This window comes from Nycticebus coucang, chromosome 1 (genome assembly GCF_027406575.1).
Source record: "Nycticebus coucang isolate mNycCou1 chromosome 1, mNycCou1.pri, whole genome shotgun sequence".
NCBI classification, from domain to species: domain Eukaryota; kingdom Metazoa; phylum Chordata; class Mammalia; order Primates; family Lorisidae; genus Nycticebus; species Nycticebus coucang.
This window is the reverse complement of record NC_069780.1, coordinates 163,994,774-164,016,242: the sequence shown is the minus strand read 5'-3', so window position 1 is coordinate 164,016,242 and position 21,469 is coordinate 163,994,774. Positions and strand designations below refer to the sequence as shown.

At 33.8% G+C, this 21,469-nt stretch overlaps 1 protein-coding gene across 4 annotated transcripts in view; it reads right to left on the bottom strand.

Moving 5' to 3' along the window:
• The window catches only part of RICTOR (RPTOR independent companion of MTOR complex 2), a 141,735-nt gene that overhangs the window by 5,760 nt on the left and 114,506 nt on the right, over positions 1-21,469 (bottom strand). For 3 of the 4 annotated variants that reach the window (XM_053591853.1, XM_053591872.1, XM_053591880.1), the window contains 12 exons: positions 17,965-18,074; positions 17,100-17,187; positions 15,824-15,916; positions 15,371-15,477; positions 13,369-13,598; positions 11,020-12,028; positions 10,654-10,725; positions 8,443-8,620; positions 7,308-7,392; positions 6,038-6,271; positions 615-770; positions 128-251 (listed from right to left, as the gene is read on the bottom strand). In XM_053591853.1, the coding sequence (XP_053447828.1) occupies positions 128-251; positions 615-770; positions 6,038-6,271; positions 7,308-7,392; positions 8,443-8,620; positions 10,654-10,725; positions 11,020-12,028; positions 13,369-13,598; positions 15,371-15,477; positions 15,824-15,916; positions 17,100-17,187; positions 17,965-18,074 (2,486 nt within the window). The remainder of the gene's footprint in view (positions 1-127; positions 252-614; positions 771-6,037; positions 6,272-7,307; positions 7,393-8,442; positions 8,621-10,653; positions 10,726-11,019; positions 12,029-13,368; positions 13,599-15,370; positions 15,478-15,823; positions 15,917-17,099; positions 17,188-17,964; positions 18,075-21,469) is intronic. The other variant, XM_053591863.1, reaches the window with a different exon arrangement.

Genomic DNA, 21,469 nt, shown 5'->3' with positions numbered 1-21,469 from the left:
GCTTCACATATACATGCAATTCTGTTCAGAACTACTGATGTAAGTTATCCAATTTTTGAAATCTTTCAAGTATCTTTTCTACCTTATAAAGCAGAACAAATAGTATTTATGTACATTGTTTACTCACGTTAAAAGCCCAGTTTCGTGACATTTAGTTGAAACTGAACTACTCAAATTAACAACTAATCTTAAAACTTCTTTTCGAAGGAGTATACGGCACATCGGTGTATCATCTGGAATTGTTTTAACACCTGAAAAGAAGATTTCAGTGTGAAGTTAGATATTTTATCTATATCACAATAAAAAAATAATTATAAACTCAGGAAATTTGTTTTTAAACTTCATGTAAAGATCTAAAACTGAGATTAGTTCCACATGATATGCCAATCATTTGGGGAGCAAAACTTTCTAATATAATGTAAAAGGAGACAGCTAATAGGATACTTGTCAGTAGCTGATACAGGTGCAGTATTTAAAAACGCCTGCCATGTTACTTCACTAAAATTGATTTGTTATGGTTTTGAAACAACTTTAATTTAAAATATTTATGAAAAAAAATCAACTAATAAGAACAATTTTATTAATAATGAATGCAACTGAACCTGAAAACTCACCTAGTATTAATTCTGTGCTTTTGGTGCTGCTAGCTGAGCCTTCTTGAGACACTCCATCACTGCATCCAGAAATCCCTGAAAACTTAGAGGGAACTACTTCTAAGGGATTATGGATAGTCTGCTCACACCAATCAGAATATGGAATATCTTGAAGGTCTGCAGAAAAAAATAATTATTTCAATTAAAGTACCATAATGGTTAATTCCTCTGCTTACATTGCATGCTGTAATTATCTCTAAGGAGATAATTCCTCGTAATTTCTTTTCCAGTTTCAATAATTACTTTCTGTGATGAAGGTCTGATCTTCAAAGTTAGACTGCTCAGAAATTAATTGCACAGAGATTGAAATTTGTTAAATTCTAAAGACATTTATAAATAAGACTTTACCCTCCTAAATAGCAAAACCAATATAAGAGCCTGTGATTATTTTAAAAATTCAAATAAAAATGTACGTGGAATTTAAATTAACTGCATAGGTAAGTGCCATTACAAGTTTTTTTTTGTGTGTGAATTAACAGAATTTCAGCTTTTTTACTATTATAATTTTTTTCTCTTGTTCTTTGTGTATTTATGCGATTATACCATTTATATTCTATAACTTGCTTCCCCCCACCCCAATTAATAAGTACCAATATACAAATCACAACTTCCCTGGCTTATCTGAAGTTCAAAATTTGTTCCTTAGAATTAAATTTACAATATTACCCATGTATTACTAAGATGGGACTTTAAAGTAAACCAATCATAATTAGTGTTGTTCAAATGCTTTCCTGATTTCAAATTCTCCTGGGCACTTACACTGAGTAATTAGAGCAAATGGAAATCAGGAAATTTCTGGTTATGCTTTTAGGGAGTAACACTGGGCAACCTATAAAATCACACAACTTAGCACTATAGGAAATGTTGTAGTTAAAGCTTTGATCTTACAAAAGGAAACAGATTCAGAGAGGGAAGACGAGCAGCTAGAAGACAAGACCTCTTGAAAGCTAGTCCAGTACCCTCCTCTGTAATATACTGTCAGAGTAGACAAACAGGTGTATTTTTAAAAGTCCAAGAAATTAGACCTGTGTCAACCATACTTACTGTTCCTTCCTATCTTGGTTTCCACACATAGAAATATCACCACCTCATCGCATCTACCAGCACTTCCTAAGATTACTATTTACATAATGCTAAACAGAAAATGCTTCCATTCCTTGGAAAAGAAGCTATACAAATTTAGTATAATTTAAACATTTTGATTATTATGAAAGTCATTATCTCTCAGGCACTTAAAACATGCTACTTAAATTATACATTGATTTTTTTTTTAAAACAAAGAACTATTGGAAAAAGATTTGTAAAATAAAGATGTACTTAAAAGTAATTTTTTTAATGTAGCTCTCCTCAGCAATGCTGAATAATAACATAAGAGATGAATATGATATTTGAGACTTGGTTGAACTACTCAGAGTACAATGGCAAAACATTCCTGTACAAGTAATAGTAAGAAAGTTGTATAACGTTTCTCAATCAACATGCTTCTGAAAAATTATAGATGAACAAGTTTGTTTCAGCCTAACTTTCGACTCCTAGTATTTCTACACTGTTGGAATTACATCTTATTTCTAAAGAAGTCACTTACTAAAAAAAAAATTTGTACCTCTAGGTAAGCAAAATTCAGAATTAATTTTATCCCATCTGGAGGAATAAAACAGCATCTTAAGTGTAATAATAGAAGTCTCTTACTACCTACGATATATCTTTGTAAAGCATGCTAAACTGTATGAATAACATTTTAAGATTATTACATGTATTAAATGGAAACTTCAGACTATGAGGGCAGAATATGGGCCTTATTATAAACTGGCAGGATAAAGAGAACCAAAAATTCTTGGAATTTCTTATATATGGAAGATAATATCCATGACTTTGCTGAAGGCAAAGCTATATAGTACACTGAGGATATTTACCTTTAGGGACCTTTACTATCTATCTCCTTTAAGCAATATTTTAGGAAATGAAACTTAAGACACACTTTCACTCAATAAATTTTATTTCAATACTATTTTTAATCTAGATAAAGCATTTTGGGTGCAAATCAAGCGGTTCTATCTAAATGGTTGATGTTTACCCTTTTTAACCATAGTTGTTTGCCTTTATTGTTTCCTCTCTTCTTGATTAGTAATACTCTACCTTAGCTTTATCGTTTTTATTTTTTAAACAGAGTCTCACTTGGTTACCCTCAGTAGAGTGTTGTGGAGTCTTAGCTCACAGCAACCTCAAACTCTCGGGTTCATACCATCCTCTTGCCTCAGACTTCTGAATAGCTGGGACTACAGGCTCCAGCCATATGCCCAGCTATCTTTTTTTTAGAGACAGGGTCTCGCTCTTGCTCGGGCTGATCTCAAACCATAAGCTCAGGCAATCCACTCATCTCGGCCTCCCAAGTGTTGGGACTACAGGGGTGAGTCACTGTGGCCAGCAGGCTTTATCTTTTAATTGAAAATGTGCAGACAAAAAGCACAGGATAGGTCATACCCTAAATAAAGAGATGAACTACTTTCTTTATACCATGTAGCTCAGCATAAGGCTAGCTCCCGCTAAATGCCACTACATGTAGAAAAGAATAAAAAGTTGTAGGTAAACAATAAAATGAAACGAAACGAACATCTGCATTAATTTAAAAAAATCAGCTAAATTTTTCCTGTGTGATTTTCTTTCCAGAAATCAGTAAGTCATAAAATACCAACACAATTATTTCTGGAAAAAACATAAACATTTCCATGAGAAGCTCCATTTCTAATACATTTAACCTAACAACCAATTCTACTAGGCAGCAAAGGAAGTGAGCATGGTAGGATCACCATAACTGAACTATCCGAATTTAGGAGAGAACGTTATTTCTAACATAAACTTACTGTGAGTTATCATTTACTGAAGGCTTACTGAATGCTAATCTTACATGTTATTTAACATCAAAACAATACCATAATGTTATCATTATTCCAACTTAGGGACTTAAGCAAAAACAAAAAGAAAAACTAAAGGTCAATGAGATGAGACAGATTGCCCAAGACCAAATAACTAATTGAGTGGAATAGCTCAGCTTTGAACTGAAGTCTTCTTGATGTAAAAAGCTCAATGCTCTCTTTATATCTGTGGTCTTCAGTGATTCCTGGAATGCCTGAATTCCCTGGGGTCTCCTCGAAGGTTGTCACTTGGATAAGGAGAAGGCAGGTGGATATGGTTCCACTTCATCTTTCCCCTAACATGCTCATTTATATACACCACTCATCTTTGTATGGATTTTGATCCCTTGACATTACCTTTTATAGTTGGTTGATTTTTTTCCTAATGTTCTTTCAGATAGACTGGTCTAAAATACTCAGCGTTTTCTTACTACAAGTTGGTTAACTATGATAGGGTAAATGTGGTGGTACATGTAAACTGTACTCAATAGAAATACATAATATTGAATTTTGTAAAGCCAACATTGTTGACTTATACACTAGAACTATACAATGTATAAACACCTAGGAAAGCATCAGAACACAGAATAACGTGTTACTAAATATACTAGTCTAACAGTCTTTTCCCTATGCTTTAATATTTTTGAAACGCTAATACCACCAGATTAGAAGTTTTAGAGAAAGAAATGTCTTGTGTTCAAGACTTGACACCCCTTTAATCATTATATAGCAGAGGAACTACGTTTTGGTTATTTGTCTCAGATAATAAGATGTCTTCTTTCTAATACACAGAATCTTCAAAATAGCCTATAGCAGTACTTTTTATAATTCACTGTAGATATGAGTTAGTTAATATGCAGATTCTGAAATAAGCATGGGGCGGAGCATTTCCAGTAAGCTTTCAAGGTGAGATTGATGCTGCTGGTCCATAGTCCACAATCCAGGTTACGAGGGCTCTACAGGTCTTGGTCTCTACTTATCTGCCTAGGCTCATATTTTATCTCCTTGCTTTCTGAGCTCTGGTCACACATATATCCTTTTAGTCTCTTCGAGTCCCCATGTTCACTCCCATTGGAGAAACTTTATTCATGTAGTTCTCTTTCTAAAACACTCTTTATTCCAGTTTTTACCTAGTTTCTATTCATTCTTTATACCACAGCTTAACAGTAACTTCTTTAGAAAGCTCTTCTTTGATCTGCCTACTTGGTCATATTCCTCAGCTGGCACCATATGCCTATTCTTAATGCCATTTGTTATAAATGCAGTATTGTATCTGTATAGATGATCAGTTAATCAATACAGTTTTTCTGTACTGGACTAAAGCTCACACAGTGCAGAAAACAGTGTCCTTTTGGTAGACTTTTTGTTTCCTAGCATCTTGTGTTTTTTTTTTCCTAGCATCTAATACAATGCCTGAACTATGGTATTTGCATAGTAAATATTACATTGAGTGCATGAATGTTTAAAGGTTCAATTAGCCTCTCTCCCCTCAAACCTCCAAAAAGGGTGCCAGTAAGTAGACTGCAATAATTTCCCAATTAAGAGTTATTCTCACCCTGCTGTTCCTCAACCTGACACCTCACATCACTAGAATAAAAAGCTGCAAAGGAGGGGACTCTGGCAGCTGTGCCAAGGCGAAAAGCCTTTCTGACTGCAGGAAGTTTTTTTCAAGTCTCAAACTTTACAACTCTGCTTGATCACTCCTAGAACAGATCAAAAAAGATCTGAGGTAGCTGTGATTGCTTTGTGACTGGTAATTGATAAAGGCTGGTCCCCTTATTTGTTTCATAAGTAAGCAGAAAACAGTATAGTAAAACGAGTGCTTCATAAGCACTTGCTGAATGAGTAAACGAAGCAACAGAACTTGCAGGAACTAAATAACAAACAATGAATAGCCATATGATTAAAAATAGCATCTTCTCTACTGTGTGCAATACATTAAGCAAACACTTTCCCAAACCTTTTTCACTCATAGAAAATGGAAGTAATTATCGCACACCAGGGTCTGTTCACAGTGGAAAGTATTACTCCAGGGTTTGTCAAGCCCAGGCTCCACTGAAACATGGAACTGTCAAGAAGATTGGTATTTCAACATAACCGTGTCATATTTGTGGCATGTTAGTGGGCTATAATCTATCATCTGGGAAATTCTCAATTAGAATACTAAGGAAAAATTTGGAAAAGTAAACCAGAGAACTTTGGTCATCACTAGGTTTTTCTGAGGGTGGCTAAGAGATATTCACCAAGAAAAGGCATGCAAGAATAACACTTAAAACACATATGTACTAATTTGAAATTGTTAGCATGTCTCTTGTTGATTCATATGAAGCTCAATCTAAGTCCACTATATTTACTTCCTCACCAACTATATATTGAAAGCCTACTGTAAAAAACAGCATTCACCTGGGTATTAGAAATATAGAAACGAAAAGACACAACATATCATGCCTCAGGTGGACTCATCTCACTTACCTGAATGACTACATATTGCACTTAGCTGGTTACTGGGTTGGAAACCCAGAATTTCAATACAGACACAATAAAGGCAGTTATCATCTGTATGCTCCTGTAGTCCAGTATCTTCTGTACTTTCTAAAAACAAGGAAGCATCTGAATGGATTGAATTCATTATTTCTGTAAGACTCATCTGCTGCCGTAGCAAGTGAAAAGAATTTTTTACAAGACCTCCAGTTCCAGATGGAAGACCTGTGCATAAGCAAATATAAAACATAATTTGATAAAGATACTCTTTTTTCAAAGTGCCTTAAATTATGTACAATTTTTAAAAAGGGAAATTAGGAATAAAAATAAAAAATACTTTTTATGACTCAAAATCTGACTTTAACTGGAGAAAAATAATTTTCCTTAAATTATAAAATAACTAAAGTCATCAAAGTTTCTATTATTTTAATATAATTTTAAATACAAAATGAAAAACTGATTATGTAATACATCATTTCAATTATTCTCAATATTTGGCTAAGGAAAAGTAATATTTCTAGTATAAAAAGGCATTTCTTTAAAAAATCATCTAGACTATAAAGCTAGCAAACTTGTGGCCTATATGCATATACTGTCAAAATGTGACAGTTCATAACAGAAAAGATTAGATAATTTTAAAGTACATTTTTATCTTCCTCCTTACACCATATAACATTTGTTTCTTATACGTAGGAGGATTAGTGTTATAAATTTTTTATGTAGTACTTTTTAAGTGTAGAAAAGAAGTCATTCAGTTTTTATCTTCTTAAGATTCTGGGTACTCAGTTGGAAAAACACTTTTAAGTCTCTCACAAAATATACTATAGTTTACGGTGATTCAAACATTTACTTTGGTATAATTTTTAAGTTGACCCCCAAAGTGGGCATACTTGAATTTTTAGTATCATACTACTAAAAGGAACTAAACATTTTCTATTTATTTATTTTGAGACAGAGCCTCAAGCTGTCACCCTGGGTAGAGTGCCGTGGCATCATAGCTCACAACAACCTCCAATTCCTGGGCTCAAGTGATTCTCTTGCCTCCGCCTCCCAAGTAGTTGGGACTACAGGCGCCCGCCACAACGCCCGGGATACTTTTTGGTTGCAGCCGTCATTGCTGTTTGGCGGGCCCGGGATGGATTCGAACCCGCCAGCTCAGGTGTATGTGTCTGGCGCCTTAGCTGCTTAAGCCACAGGCACCGAGCCAACATTTTCTTTTTAATAGAAAGAGGAGTCTCTGAGTATAAAGAAGATGGATTACCTCCTGCATCATGGGCAAATACTCTCGTACCTCGATCATCATGTGGAGGTATGTTTTTTGTCTGAAAATAAGGAATATCCTTTACCTAAAACACATATAAATCATGGTAAGTTCTACTATACAAACAAGTCCATTTTATGAATATTAGTGAAATTAAATGAAATACAATTAAAATAGAATTACTATAGCATATGAACCGCTAATTAAAAGTTTACAAAAGAAGATTAAATTATCAAAACTTGACAAAATAATAACCCTAAAAGTCATTATCTTATTCTTGGTGAGTAAGTGTATATTAAAGTAATTATTTCAGTTTTAGGGTTTATCTAAAATGTTTTTAGGCTTCTAAACAAGTGTGTGTGTGTTTATTTCTTTATGCCACTGCCCCCAACAATGTGTATTCTTTAGTATATAGTGTCTAAAGATTTTTATCTCATGGGATTTGGGCCACCTTGTATGACTGAGCACCACGTAGATGCCCAATATGGGATAAAAAGAATCTAGGAATGAAAAAACAAGCAATGTCAAACATGACTAAAAAAAAAAATTAGGAATTTAGTAAATTTCTACAGAGAATATAAGAAAAAAAGAAATCAAACAACATTCTGATTTAGTACGAGACGAGAAGGATAAGGTTCTAAGAATCTAGAGATACTATAATGAATAAAAGAGTATAGAATAGTTGAAAAAGATGAAATAATTCTCATCTTAAAATTTCTTTAAACAAAACTACCTTAAGAAATTATTCTCCCTGGCTGGGTGTGGTGGCTCATGTTTGTACTGCTAGCACTTTGGGAGACCTACGCAGTAGGAATGCCTGAGGCCAGGAGTTTAAGACCATGCTGGACAATACACCAAGACCCTGTCTCTTAAAAAAAAGAAAAAAAATTAACCAGCTGCAGCGCTGCAGCAAGAGGATCTCTTGAGCTCAAGAGTTTGAGGTTATAGTGATCTATGACCACACTACTATGCTCCATTCTGGGTGACAGAGAAAGGCCCTGTCTTTGGGGGAAGGAGGGTACTTCTCTCAAATTAGTGTATACCCTAAATTATAATTTCTAGTAAGCTAGTTACACTGTACAAGATGAAAAAAATAGAAAATAAACTCTCAGGAAAATAATAAAATTTATGATACCTGGAATATATCATTGATGTCCACTGGGAGAGCAAGACCAATGTAATCATCTGAGCCACCATATGTAGCACTGGAAACCATGGATCTCACAGAGGAGGATCGCTGTAGAGTATTTTGATTAATAGGACTTAATAAATCTTCTTTATCTAATGATGCATAACTTAAAGCTTTCATGAACCTATAAAACCATAAAAAATCCACTGCATTAGTTTCTTGATTTGTAATTTAATCATATAAAGAAGTAATTTATATCCCTATCTTTATATAAGACAAGTAGCTAGCAAAGTACTAGGCAGTGCCATCTTCTTTACTGGGAACACATAAACACTTCAAAATATTAGCTGTTAGGGGTTGATACGCAATGTTGACTGTTACCAAAAATAACTGTTAATTGTCTCCCAGGTAAAGGTGAAAAGGTGTACAATTAGAATAACTTTCAACATCTAGAAGTAAAGAAAAAAACAAACAAAACCAATTTCAGAAGTCAGAGATACAGTCTAAGGACTATCTTGGCAATTACTTGAGACTGCTAGATTTGCTATCATTTGACTAAGGATATGTGTATTAATTCTATTTAACATTATATTTATGAAACACAAAATCAATTACTTATTCTTTTTGTGGTTATAATTACATTAATCTTTCATTATCACGTAAGATTTATGTAATATAGAAGACCAGACACAAGACAGCAAAATGGCATCATTTATAAGAATTAACAAGAGATAGCCTTTTATGAAGCACTATTTTTACAATGTACTCCTTAACAGAGATTCCATAACAAATATATATTGCTATTTCCATAAGGTAAATATGTTTCATACAGATTCTTATCATGCAATAGACATGCTAAAATATTTATTTGGTGTCTGGCTATATATACAAGGACTATGGAAAGTTCTACATTTCTATATATATTGGTATTTGAAAAACTAAATCTTATAAAATGTACTAACATAGCCTGATATTCGAATAATTATTTCATAAAACATACAAAATAAATGCTTATTATAAAAAGTAGCTATGAATATTATCATAGCAAAAACCACTCCTAATTTCCACCTAAAACCTATACTCAAGTGAAATTTATGAATTTCATAAAATAGGTCAAAAAAATCATTCCATGTTATACCTCTCTGACTCCATAAAACTCTTCACAGACTACTACAGTGAGAGGAAAGAATTTTCAGATTATTCTCCTTCCAATTCCTATTTCGACCAGTGTAGCTTCATTTTATTTATCCTTCATATTGGGTTTCCACAGAAACCTTTTAGTGAAAAAAAGAATTTCTCTGCTGAAAAAATAATATTAAAAAAGCTTAAAAACATAAAATAAAATAAAAATATAGGACTATAAGTAGGTTCAATGAGAATAATATAGAGATAAAATCAGCCTCACTACAGGAATAATTTATATGTAAAAAAAGCTTAAAACCACTGATCCAGTCAATCTCTATTGGATTAAGTAAGAGGCCTCTAGAATTTCAGAATTCATAAACTTTACTGTATAGATTTGTAACACAGAGCTGCCAGTTTTTGTTCTGATATAGTTGCCAAAGCCAGTGAGTTCTAGGTATATGTGGCATTAATAAACAATTTATTAAATCCTACAAAAGAGGACATAATTTATCACCTGCTACCGGGAAACCCTCTATAAAACATTGTTAAGCATTATCACAACAAAATTCTTTGATGTTATTAAGAATTTAACGTAAGAGCCAGATGGATTACATCAAATAATTGTGAATAAAGATGATAATAGTAGTCAACTTTTAGTGAGTAAAAAATTTGTGCCAGACACTATTCTCACATATATTGTTGAACTATATGTACTTGACATATATGCAGTACATATACATTTATCCATTTCAGTAAAAGTAAATAACTTAAAACTAAGAAAAGTGGTTTTAGAAACATCTGATCCAATAACAAAAATTGTAAGTGGACAAAGTTTTGCAAAAATCAAATTTAATACTGAATGGTCTTTAAAGGTAAAATCTGAACTGTACACTTTGAGAAGCCTAATATATTCAAAATACGGTGTTACAATCCCTGCTGAGTCCTTAGGACCAAGTAATTCACTTGGTGTTTATTAGGTTCCTACTTAATAATCACAGCTACTTAAACTGAAAATAATTTCACTGAAATTTTCAGTTATCTTAAAAAAATAATAATAAAGAGGTCAACTTTTGGAGCCTTAAATTGACCTACCTGACAAGGTTGTTTGTTATTGTAGGTCTTAAGCTCCTGATTCCCCCGACATGCTTCTTTTTAAAATCGATCCTTGCAGAAGCGAGAAATAAATAAAAAAAAAAAACTTATAACTTATGTGTCCTTGGAAAGCATATCTGTTTTTTTTCAGGGCTTATAGGAGTTTCTTTTTCCCCCCTTGCAGCTGCAAGAATCCATTTCAAATCATATCGGGGGTAACAAGGAGCTTATAGCCTAATGTGGTAAACATATACTGTAATAGGTCACTTGTGAGGTTTATGCAGTATAAAACCTGGCTAATACTTTACATTTAAATCCGTTAAAATGCAACCTTTACTGCTCATTTTTAAGCACACATTTGCTCACCTGCTTGGTGTTAATCTGGACTCAAAACTGCTGGCTTTCATGGTGATGGTGTCAGTAAACAGCACATCTTTTGCTGGAGATGCCAAAGCTTCAGAGTGAGATAAGGATGGATGCATTCTTTGTTGCTGTAATCTTTTCAGTGTAGCGTAGCCAAAGGCATCTCTGGAACTTGTGTAACTAAAGTTACAATCTGCTAGACTTTTAATTGTAGCAATAGAGGGTGCTTTAAGGGACTGTGCTCTTCTGGGAAGTGTATGAGAAGAACCTGGAGGCACCAGGGACACTGAGTTTGACTTGGAGAGAGACAGATGGTTAGACTGTGGCGTCAAATAGTGGCTTGTCTTAACCGTTTTAGTACTTACCACAGTACTCATACTTCCACAGTCTGTGTCCATAGTTGTGCCATCTACACCTACTGTCTCTCGTGAAGGACTCGAACTCATTGAACTTATGCCACTTGTTGTAGTGTCTGTATTAAAACTCTGGCTACGTATCTTCATGTGAGAGCTCGTTGAACTTTCCACAACCAACCTCTCCCGGCTTGTGTTTTCTCTGTTAGTATCTATACCAAAACTCTTGTTAAATTTTAAATCATTTTCTCCAATACTCGGAGTACTACCAGTGTCTTCAATATGCTTATTCCCAACAAATGAAGTTTCTAGTTGTAATGCTTTCTGTACAGTGGATATGGGTGTGAAATCATCACTGTGATTAAAGTCAACACTGGGTTCCGTCAGTGTTCTGATTCGCCTGTTACTTGTCTTATTTTCAGTTGACAGTTTCCCTCCTTTTGGATCACTGCTACTGCGATGTTTTTTATTAGGTAAAGTAAGCGAATTTAAGATACGATTCTTCACAAGTTTACTAGAAGCAAAGAAAGGGAATGAATTTTTATCCTTGATGGGTCCAGATCGGTCATAAAGTGCTGGCTCTGCATCTTCATTGATGTCAAGGAAAAAGGTACTAGTGGAGCTGCTGCCAAACCGGTCATCCTCCAATATGAACATACCTATGATTGAAGGATCAATTAATAAAAGTACATATAAAATACAAATTCATGATAACTACTACTGATATAGTAGTTTTTTAGTCACCTGGGGAAAGAAATTCAAACTTAAAGGGTTAAACCAATAAACTACATGAAAAGACCTTCCTTATAACCCAGAGTTTAGACTTGAATAAAACATAAAATGATATAATTATGAGAAACTCCTGTTATTTCCACAGAAATACCACAAGACTCACTGTGGTACAGTTTATATGAAATTTCTTTTCTCAAGGAAATTCTCAAAATATTCAGGATAAAATTAAAGGTGGAAAAAAAGGAGACTTGACAATAGATACTCATTCGGTTGGTAAAGATTCCTAGTGGCTATTCTTCAAATCACAAAGATAGGAGAAATTAAGCTTGTCAGAAATGAATTGCCTATCTTAAACAAACATTCTTATAGAAAACTAAGTTATCAGTGCCTAGTTCTAACTGAAGACTCAACCCAGGTCCCTAGTTGTATCTATGGGATTCTACTCTGTTTTTAACTTGTCTGTTGAATAGACTACTTCAAATATATTTTGAAAGAAAGTAAAAGAAAATCCTAAATGAAGAATTTGCATACTGAATTGCATTTTTATATTTTGTTAATTCTAAGATGCACACTTTTCACATTTAGTCTATTTTCATATGGAATCTTTTGATTCCAAAATCAGAATGCATCTTGCAATCAGTGGTATGTTCTAGTTTAATAAGCAGTGTTTTTCTTTTCTTAGTGATATACAAAATAGTGGTGTTTCTTATAATTTGTGAATCTTAGATTCAGTGAAATATGAGCTAATAAATGTTGCACTATCTTCTTAAGAAGAAGGCCTAATAGCACTTAGCGCAGGCCTTAAAAAACACAAACTGTTTTATGTGTAATTATTTTTGATACTCTACCCCTTAATAATTCCACTATTTTAAAATTTAGTGCTTCTCTCAAAAATGAATATGTGAATATAGTATGTCTTAATAATCCTATCTATATTCTGCTTTAGCAATCTCTAGAACTGAAAAATGTGTAAAGAAAGTAAACGAAGAAGGGGCACAAATATTTGTTATATTTATTTCTTTTCTGACAACAAAAAAGAGGATGGTTCTTCTGGTACATGGCTTATTATATAATTCTATATGTAGGATTTTTCAAAAGCTATTTAGAAAGTAAGAGGAGAAAACAATGTAGGCTGGTAACCATACTCTGTGTTGAGTTATCTGGGAAAAAAGCAAATTAGGAATGTAACAAATACATTTAAATTTTAAAAATATAAATACTAATGTTAATATTGGATAACTTTATATAAAATTGTGATGATACTTACTCGATGGTGCAGATTCACTTTCACTATTATGTCTAGAGCTGGTTGACTCTGAGTTCAAACTTAGAGTGCTTGGGATAGATGAAAGTTCATTACAGAGTTGTTCCACATCATCTGGAACCACTGGCCATGGATGTTTGCGGCTATGCCTCACAGCATCCCAGTTGTGACATTTTAGAATATCACAGCCTTGTTTGGTTTTAGCTATGAGCCCAAGTACATAGACACAGGTCCTGTATATAAAGATAAAGCAATAACAATTGTAATTCCAAGCTGAGATTTTTTTTTTTATTGTTAAATCATAGCTGTGTACATTTGTGCAATCAAGGGGTATAATGTGCTGGTTTCACATACAATCTGAAATAATCTCATCAAACTGTTCAACATAGCCTTCATGGTATTTTCTTAGTTACTGTATGTAGACATTTGTATTCTACATTTAGTAAGTTTCACCTGTACCCATTCTAAGATGCACCATAGATGTGGCCCCACCCATTACCCGCCCTCCACCCTAACCTCCCCTCTCCCTTCCCCTCCCTTGGCCCTTTCCCCATATTCTTGTGCTATAGTTGGGTTATAGCCTTCATGTGAAAGCTATAAATTAGCTTCATAGTAGGGCTGAGTACATTGGATACTTTTTCTTCCATTCCTGAGATACTCTGCTAAGAAGAATATGTTCCAGCTCCATCCATGTAAGCACGAAAGAGGTAAAGTCTCCATCTTTCTTTAAGTCTGCATAATCTTCCAAGGTATACATGTATCACAATTTGCTAGTCCATTCGTGGGTCGATGGGCACTTGGGCTTCTTCCATGACTTAGCGATTATGAATTGGGCTGCAATAAACATTCTGGTACAGATGTCTTTGTTACATTGTGAGTTTTGGTCTTCTGGGTATATACCTAGTAGAGGAATTACAGGATTGAATGGCAGGTCTATTTTTAGATCTCTAAGTATTCTCCAAACATCCTTGGAGATGGATGTATTAGTGTACATTCCCATCAGCAGTGTAGAAGTGTGCCCTTTTCTCCACATCCACGCCAACACCTCTGGTTTTGGAATTTTGTTATGTGGGCTACTGGGGTTAGGTGATATCTCAAAGGAGTTTTGATTTGCATTTCTCTGATGATTAAGGAGGATGAGCTTTTTTTCAGGTGTTTGTAGATCGTGCGTCTATCTTCTTTACAGAAGTTTCTCTTCAAGTCCTTTGCCCAAGCTGAGATTTTTAAAAATAGAGTCTCACTCTGTTGCCCAGGCTAGACTGCCTTCGCTTTTGCCTTGCTCACACTAAGCTCAAACTCTAGGGCTCAAGCAATCCTTCTGCCTCAGCCTCCCAAATATTAGCTGGGACTACACGTGCACGACACAACACCTGGATGATTTTTTCTAGTTTTAGTAGAGACTACTTCTTGCTCTTGCTCAGGCTGAACTCAAGGGATCTGCCCTTCCACCTCCCAGAGTGTAAGGATTACAGGTGTGAGTCACTGCACTGGCCAACTGAGATTCTTTTAAAGCAACCACAGGTTTATCTACTATATATGTTACATTTGAATTTTCTTAAAACTTACTAAAAACTGTGAGGAAAAATATATTAGAACTAGTTAGAAACCCGTTAGCAAAGATAAAAACATGTAAACCTTCCTAATAAAGAGTAATTATAACAAAATAAAAATACAATGCAGTTTTAGTAAAAAATACATTAACTTTTCTAGTATAATTCTGAAATATTTAGGTTATTGGACTACCAGAATATTTGTACATACACTCTGCTTTCCCTGTTTACCTGCAATGTAAACTTCAATATTAAAATAAAAATGGAATGATAATAGTATACAAGGAGTCTGTTAAGATGTTGTGTTTAATGGATTCAAAAATCTTACATTATTAGGACTTTCAGTGAATTAATGGAATGGATTACACTAAATCATAAAATACTTTTTTTTCCCTTGCACTTATTTCTATGTAACAATATATACATTAGAAATATTTCTGAGTTAAATGACATACCCTCTGATGGAAAGAACCTCACACTGTTTTGCAAGTTTTAGTATATCTGGAATCACATTTTCTTCTAGTAGCAAATTGAGCCCCCAATTTGAGGAGCCAATGTTTCCCTTAAAGAAAAGAAATCATTATGTCATAATATTCACAAGAATAGTTCAAGAAATTTGGAAAGTTAGCAAGAAAAAATTTTAACCCCATCTATGAGGAAAAAAATGTAAAAAAAAAAAATATTCCCTCAAATAAAACCCATCAGGAATTAGTTCATGTTCTAGTTGTCTCAGCAAGAAAACAAAAGCAATAAAACTAATGGTTTAACTATTCTTCAACATAAAGGTAACATTGAAGTTGATGTTAATCTATGAACAAGTTCTAAATAAAATAACTTTTATTTATTTGGTATTAATGAAAAAAATGCTAAAACTTTGTGAAGATCTTATAAAAGTGTTTAATACAAACCAAGGCCCAAAGAGATGCTTTCAGTTTTTTAATTTCTTCCCATTTATCCAAATCTGGTGTACGAACATTGTGACAAAGTTCTGTAATGATATTCTGGAGAATGAAAAAAATATACTTTATTAGCAATAGTATGTCCTTCAATATATTTTCTTATACATCATAAAACCTATTAAAGGTTTGCTTTTAGTCATTTTTGCAAATTTAAAATTCTAAAATAATTTTATGTAAAAGTTTTCAAGAGGTAGCATTAGTGCATGAATTCTGAGTTCATAATCTAGAATTATCACTTACTCGCTGTGTGGCCTTGAGCAAGTTACTTACCTTCCCCATGTCTTGGTTTCCTAATCCCTAGAATAGTGATAAAAATGGCATCTGTCTCATATGGCTCCATGATTTAACAAATTATTACACATAAAATGTTAAGAAAGTACCTGGCAGTATTATAAAAAGTCCTAATTATCATTATTTCTTTACAACAGAAAATAAGATACGATTTACATTTTATCATATTATGTAGGTAATGACACTGAAAAAAATCATTCAAATGTTAATATAAAGATACCTACCCCAATAGTCTTCACAGACATAACATAGAAATACATGAAATTACAGAGTGTATTTATGCAAAACTTCGTGCTCAAGATAACAGCTGATGCTAAAAGAACTAATTGTTAGATAACTATTATTTACATATACAACAAAAATATTTCTGCAACTATTTCTAAAACAAGAATAAGGTTATATTAATTGAAAACACCTAGTTGCATGTCATATTCACAGCCACAAATGTGGTACCACACTATAATCAAAGGACAACTGGTTGCCTGTGCCTGTTACATTGTATGATGGGTATGAGAACAGGGAGGCACTCACAGGCAGCAACTTTTCAATTCACTGCTCAACAAGGATAACTAAAACTATATTAGGTTCAATTTAACTTTCCAATGAGTAGAAGAAAGAAACTCAATTTTTTTGTACGTTTTTGGAGATTTGAAATTTTCGAACAAACTATAAAAAAAGAACCCAGACTTTCACTGGGTTGTTAGCTGTTCAAAAGCTCACACACAAGTCAAGAAATGCACACAAGGCGATTAATGTTTCTAAAGATAACAAACATAGAACGCCTAGGTCAATTACAAGGTACATAGTTTTAAAAGCATATGTGCCACGGACTTGTTTTTGAGAAGTTTTTTCTAAGATAATATTTTAGCAATATTAAGATTTTTTGTTTTTTACTATTGTAGCTATTTAAATTAAGCAAATTTTTTGTATTTACCTGTACTTCCAACAAATGGCAGCCTGTTTTATGGTGTACCAGTTGTCCATAAAGGTGTACAGGCAGGTAAACATGAGGACGCTGTAATCTAGTATAATAAAGATAATTAATATACCCACTGGCTCATTTAAGTATGCTAATTAAACAAATGACTATTAATAAAGTGCTAGGTAAATAAAATTAGATAAAACTTCCCAGAATAAATAAAAATGTGCAGATGGGAAGACATGAAATTTCTTTGGAAAAATACAAGTTGAGTATCCCTAATCCAAAATGTTCCAAAATCTGAAACTTGTGCTGACATGATGCTATAAGGGAAAAATCCCATACATTAGTACTTAACACAAACTTTGTTTCATACACAAAATTATTAAAAATACTGCATAAAATTATGTTTAATCTATGTGTATACAGTGTATATAAAACATAATGAATTTCATGTTTAGACATGGGTCCAATCCCCAAGATATCTCATCATATATATATGCAAATATTCCAAAATCTTAAAAAATCTGAAATCCAAAACAGTTCTGGTATCGAGTATTTTGGAAAAGGGATATTCAACCTATATCAGTTTGTCGGATCTCAAAGTACTGGTAAAAGAACTAGGAACAGAGAGGCAGACTAGACTGAGCACATGGAGGATATATGAATACTATTAATCAACGCAGGTATTCAACATGGTCTGAATACCACTGAAATTTTTGAGCAATCAATACTGTATATTAATATTCTTCCTGTATCAGTATAAGAAACAGAATATACAAGTACTCAGAAAACTTAAAAATATGATGAGTTATTACAAACTGGTTTTAAATTGACATTTAAGAACTAGCAATGAATTTTCCCATTAACTAGATTATACCTTTGGTTACTCCGACGTACATAGTTATCACCATCAACAGGCTTCCGATAAGTAGTAAGTGCTTCATTAAGCTGTTCTTCAATCAAGTCAACATATTTTGAATTATATTCCTAGAAGATAGTATTATTAAAAATTATATGCAGTGTCAATCATTTTATAATATGTCAGATGTTTAGCAAATCTTGAAAGAATAAAATATAAGAAAAATGAAAACACCTGTTTATATAATTAAAGAAATTTTGTAAAGGGTAGAAGGCATTATAAATGTAAATGTTCTATCATATCTATAAGCTTTCTATTTATGTTTCCACCTCCTTTTCAATTAATGTTTTGTGGTCCAAATAAGTAATTTTGGATTCCTTTCCCCATGAAAAATGGTACCTTCTCAATAAAACCTTTAAGATATTCATTTTACATTTAAAAAAGGAATTAACTGAGTATTATCATTTCAGTACCTTTCATTAAGAATAACTATCTCTATTGGCTTAAATCAGTTCAAATGTAAAAATATTTTTTACTAACACTTAAAAAACTTCTGGTAAAACGCTTTACATTGAGAGTCAATCACACTGCTATCTCTATTGCAAAAAATCTCCACTCTATTGCAAAAAAAAAAAAAATTGATAAAATCTCTTTGGAGAGCATTTTGGCAATATTTATCAAAACTTTAAATTCTAATAATGCTTTGGCTTAACACTATACTTGCAGAAATTTATCCAATAATTCTACAAGTATCTATAGAAGAATATCCAGCAAACAGTGCTTATAAAACCAAAACGTTGGCTATAGTCTAAATACCTCTCAATAAAGCACTGGTTGAGAGGTATAAATTAATATAAATTAATGCATGTTCACAAAATGTACTGTATTAGTATTTATACAGTCATTAAGAAGAATGAGCTAGATCTAAATGTACTACTCTGGAAAGAGCACTCAAACACTGCTAAAAAAAATTAAATTGTTTTAGCTTCATTTGTAAACAGAATTCACTTGTATTTTAAAATAAAGACTAGGTACTGATAAACAAATCTCTGAATACATATAAAAGAAATTAACAGATACTACCTTCGGGAAAAATAGAATAAGGAAACTTTTGTTTTTCATCTTAAACAATTTAGACTACTTGAATTTAGTGGGTTCCTTAACTCCTTAAGTTCTATATTTACAACTGATCCTTGAACAATGTAGGAAATTAGGGTTCTAACACATCCACCTGCACAGTGGACAATCTCTTATAACATCTGACTGCCGCCACACGTAACTACTGTAGCCTACTGTTGACCAGAAGCCTTGCTGATAACCTGACCATTAACACATATTTTGAATGTTAATATACTATATTCTTACAATAAAGCTGGAGAAAAGAAAATGTTAAGAAAACCATAAGAGAAAATATATTTACTATTCTGGAAAGTGGATCACCATAAAGGTATCCATTCTCATCTTCACATTGAGCAGGCTAGGAGGAAGAAGATAAGGACTTGGCCTTGCTGTCTCAGGGTGGTTGAGGTAGAAAAGCTGAAGGAGGTAGAAGGGCAGGCAGAAGCAGGCACGCTCAGTGTAATGGTAATTTCAGTCTTTTTTGCCTTTTCTTATCTATACATGTTTCATCCTTCCGCCATCTGCTTTAGTTTCAGTGCCCATGTCATAAAAGGGTTCATGGTATAAAAGAAGTCAAAAGCAGTGGTGAATAATCAGAACACTGCTGCCAGATTGTCGTTAGTTGTGTTCTGGCACTGCTTGTTCGACTACTACATCATTGCTTGGCACTGGCTTAGAAGCACTCATCTCCATCAAGTTGTTTCCTGTTCATTCCACCGGTGTGGGGTCTATTAGCTCTTGAATTTCTTCATGAAACTTGACATACACACACACACACACTTTCTCTACATTTTCTAACATATCCACAATCTCTTTCATGATTTTTTTGATTGGCTCTGTTGTAGATCTTATGAAGTCATGCACAACATCTGGATACTTTTCTCCAGTAGGAATTTGTTGTTTCAGGCTTGACAGCTTTCACAGCTGTTTCTACAACAATAGCATCTTCAACAGTGTAGTCCTTCCAGATGTACGTGACATTCCATCCAGGTTCCCTTCCACAGTGTTGAGAATCCTTTCCATTACAATATCATGTGCAATGAGCCTTAAAGGTCCTCATGACTCCCTGAATTAGAGATGTTGTGCTTGGGGTAAGCTGACCACACTGATGCCTTCAATGTTGAACTCACAGGGTTTTAGGTAACCAGGAGAACTGTCTAATATCAAAAGAACCTTAAAAGGAAGTCCCTGGCAAGTTACTCCCTGACTTCAGGGATAAAACATCTGTGGAACCTAATCCAAAGAAAGGGTTCTCCTTGTCCAGTCCTTCTTATTGCATAAGCAAAAAACAAAAGAAACAAACAAACAAAAAATACCTGGCAAGTGGTGTTTATCTTTTCCGTTCAAGACCTGGGGATTAGGAACTCTTAAGGCAGTCTTGATCACAAACCTGACTACATGCACAGAATAGTAGAGTTAGTCTATCTCTTCCTTCCTTAAATTCTGGTGCATGCCTCTTCCTTACCAATAAAAGTCCTATTGCCATTTTTTCCCAAAATAAGGCACCTGTATCTACATTAGAAATTTATTCAGGTAGGTATCCTTTCTCCTTAAAGATTATCTTAATGGCATCTGAGAAATCACTTGTTTTCTTTTTTCTTTTGGAGACAGTCTCACTGTCGCCCTTGGTAAAGTGCTGTAGCATCATAGCTCACAGCAACTTCAAACTCTTAGGCTCAAGTGATTCTCTTGCCTCAGCCTCCCAAGTAGCTGGGACTACAGGCACCTGCTACAACACCTGGCTATTTTTCTTTTTTTTTTTTTTTTAAGATGGGGTCAGGTTCTTGTTCATACTGGTCTCCAACTCCTGAGCTCAGACAATCTATCCACGTTGGCCTCCCAGAGTGCTGGGATTACAGAGTGAGCCACCATGCCCGGCCACAACTGTTTCTTGGTGGGCAGAAGCTGCTTTTTCTGTTATCTTGAGTTTAAGACAAATTTGTGAAATCTCTTTTTAAAATTATCAAACCACCCTTCACTGGCATTAAGTTCTCCATCTTTAGATCTTTCACCTTCCTTTTGCTTTCAATTGTTACATAATAACTTTACTTTTTCTCTAATCACAATAGTTTATAGGTATGCAATTCTTATAGCAACCCTGCACTCACATAAAAGCTTCACTTTCAACCGGAGATGAAAGGGTATTCTGCCAAAAGCACAAAGTTCTTGTGCCTGCTTGATACAGCTGCAGTAATGGCTTCACAAAGTTCCTTTTCTTTTGTTACAATGGTCCTTGTGCTGGATTCATTTATATTGGAATGGTGGGCAACTGCAAATACAGACCTCAATCTATGGTATATATAAAAAATTCAACATTTTGTTATAAAGTCATGATTTTACTCTGTTTCTCAGGGACACGTTCAGCATCACTAGTGGTACTTCATCTGGGTCCCATGATGTTATT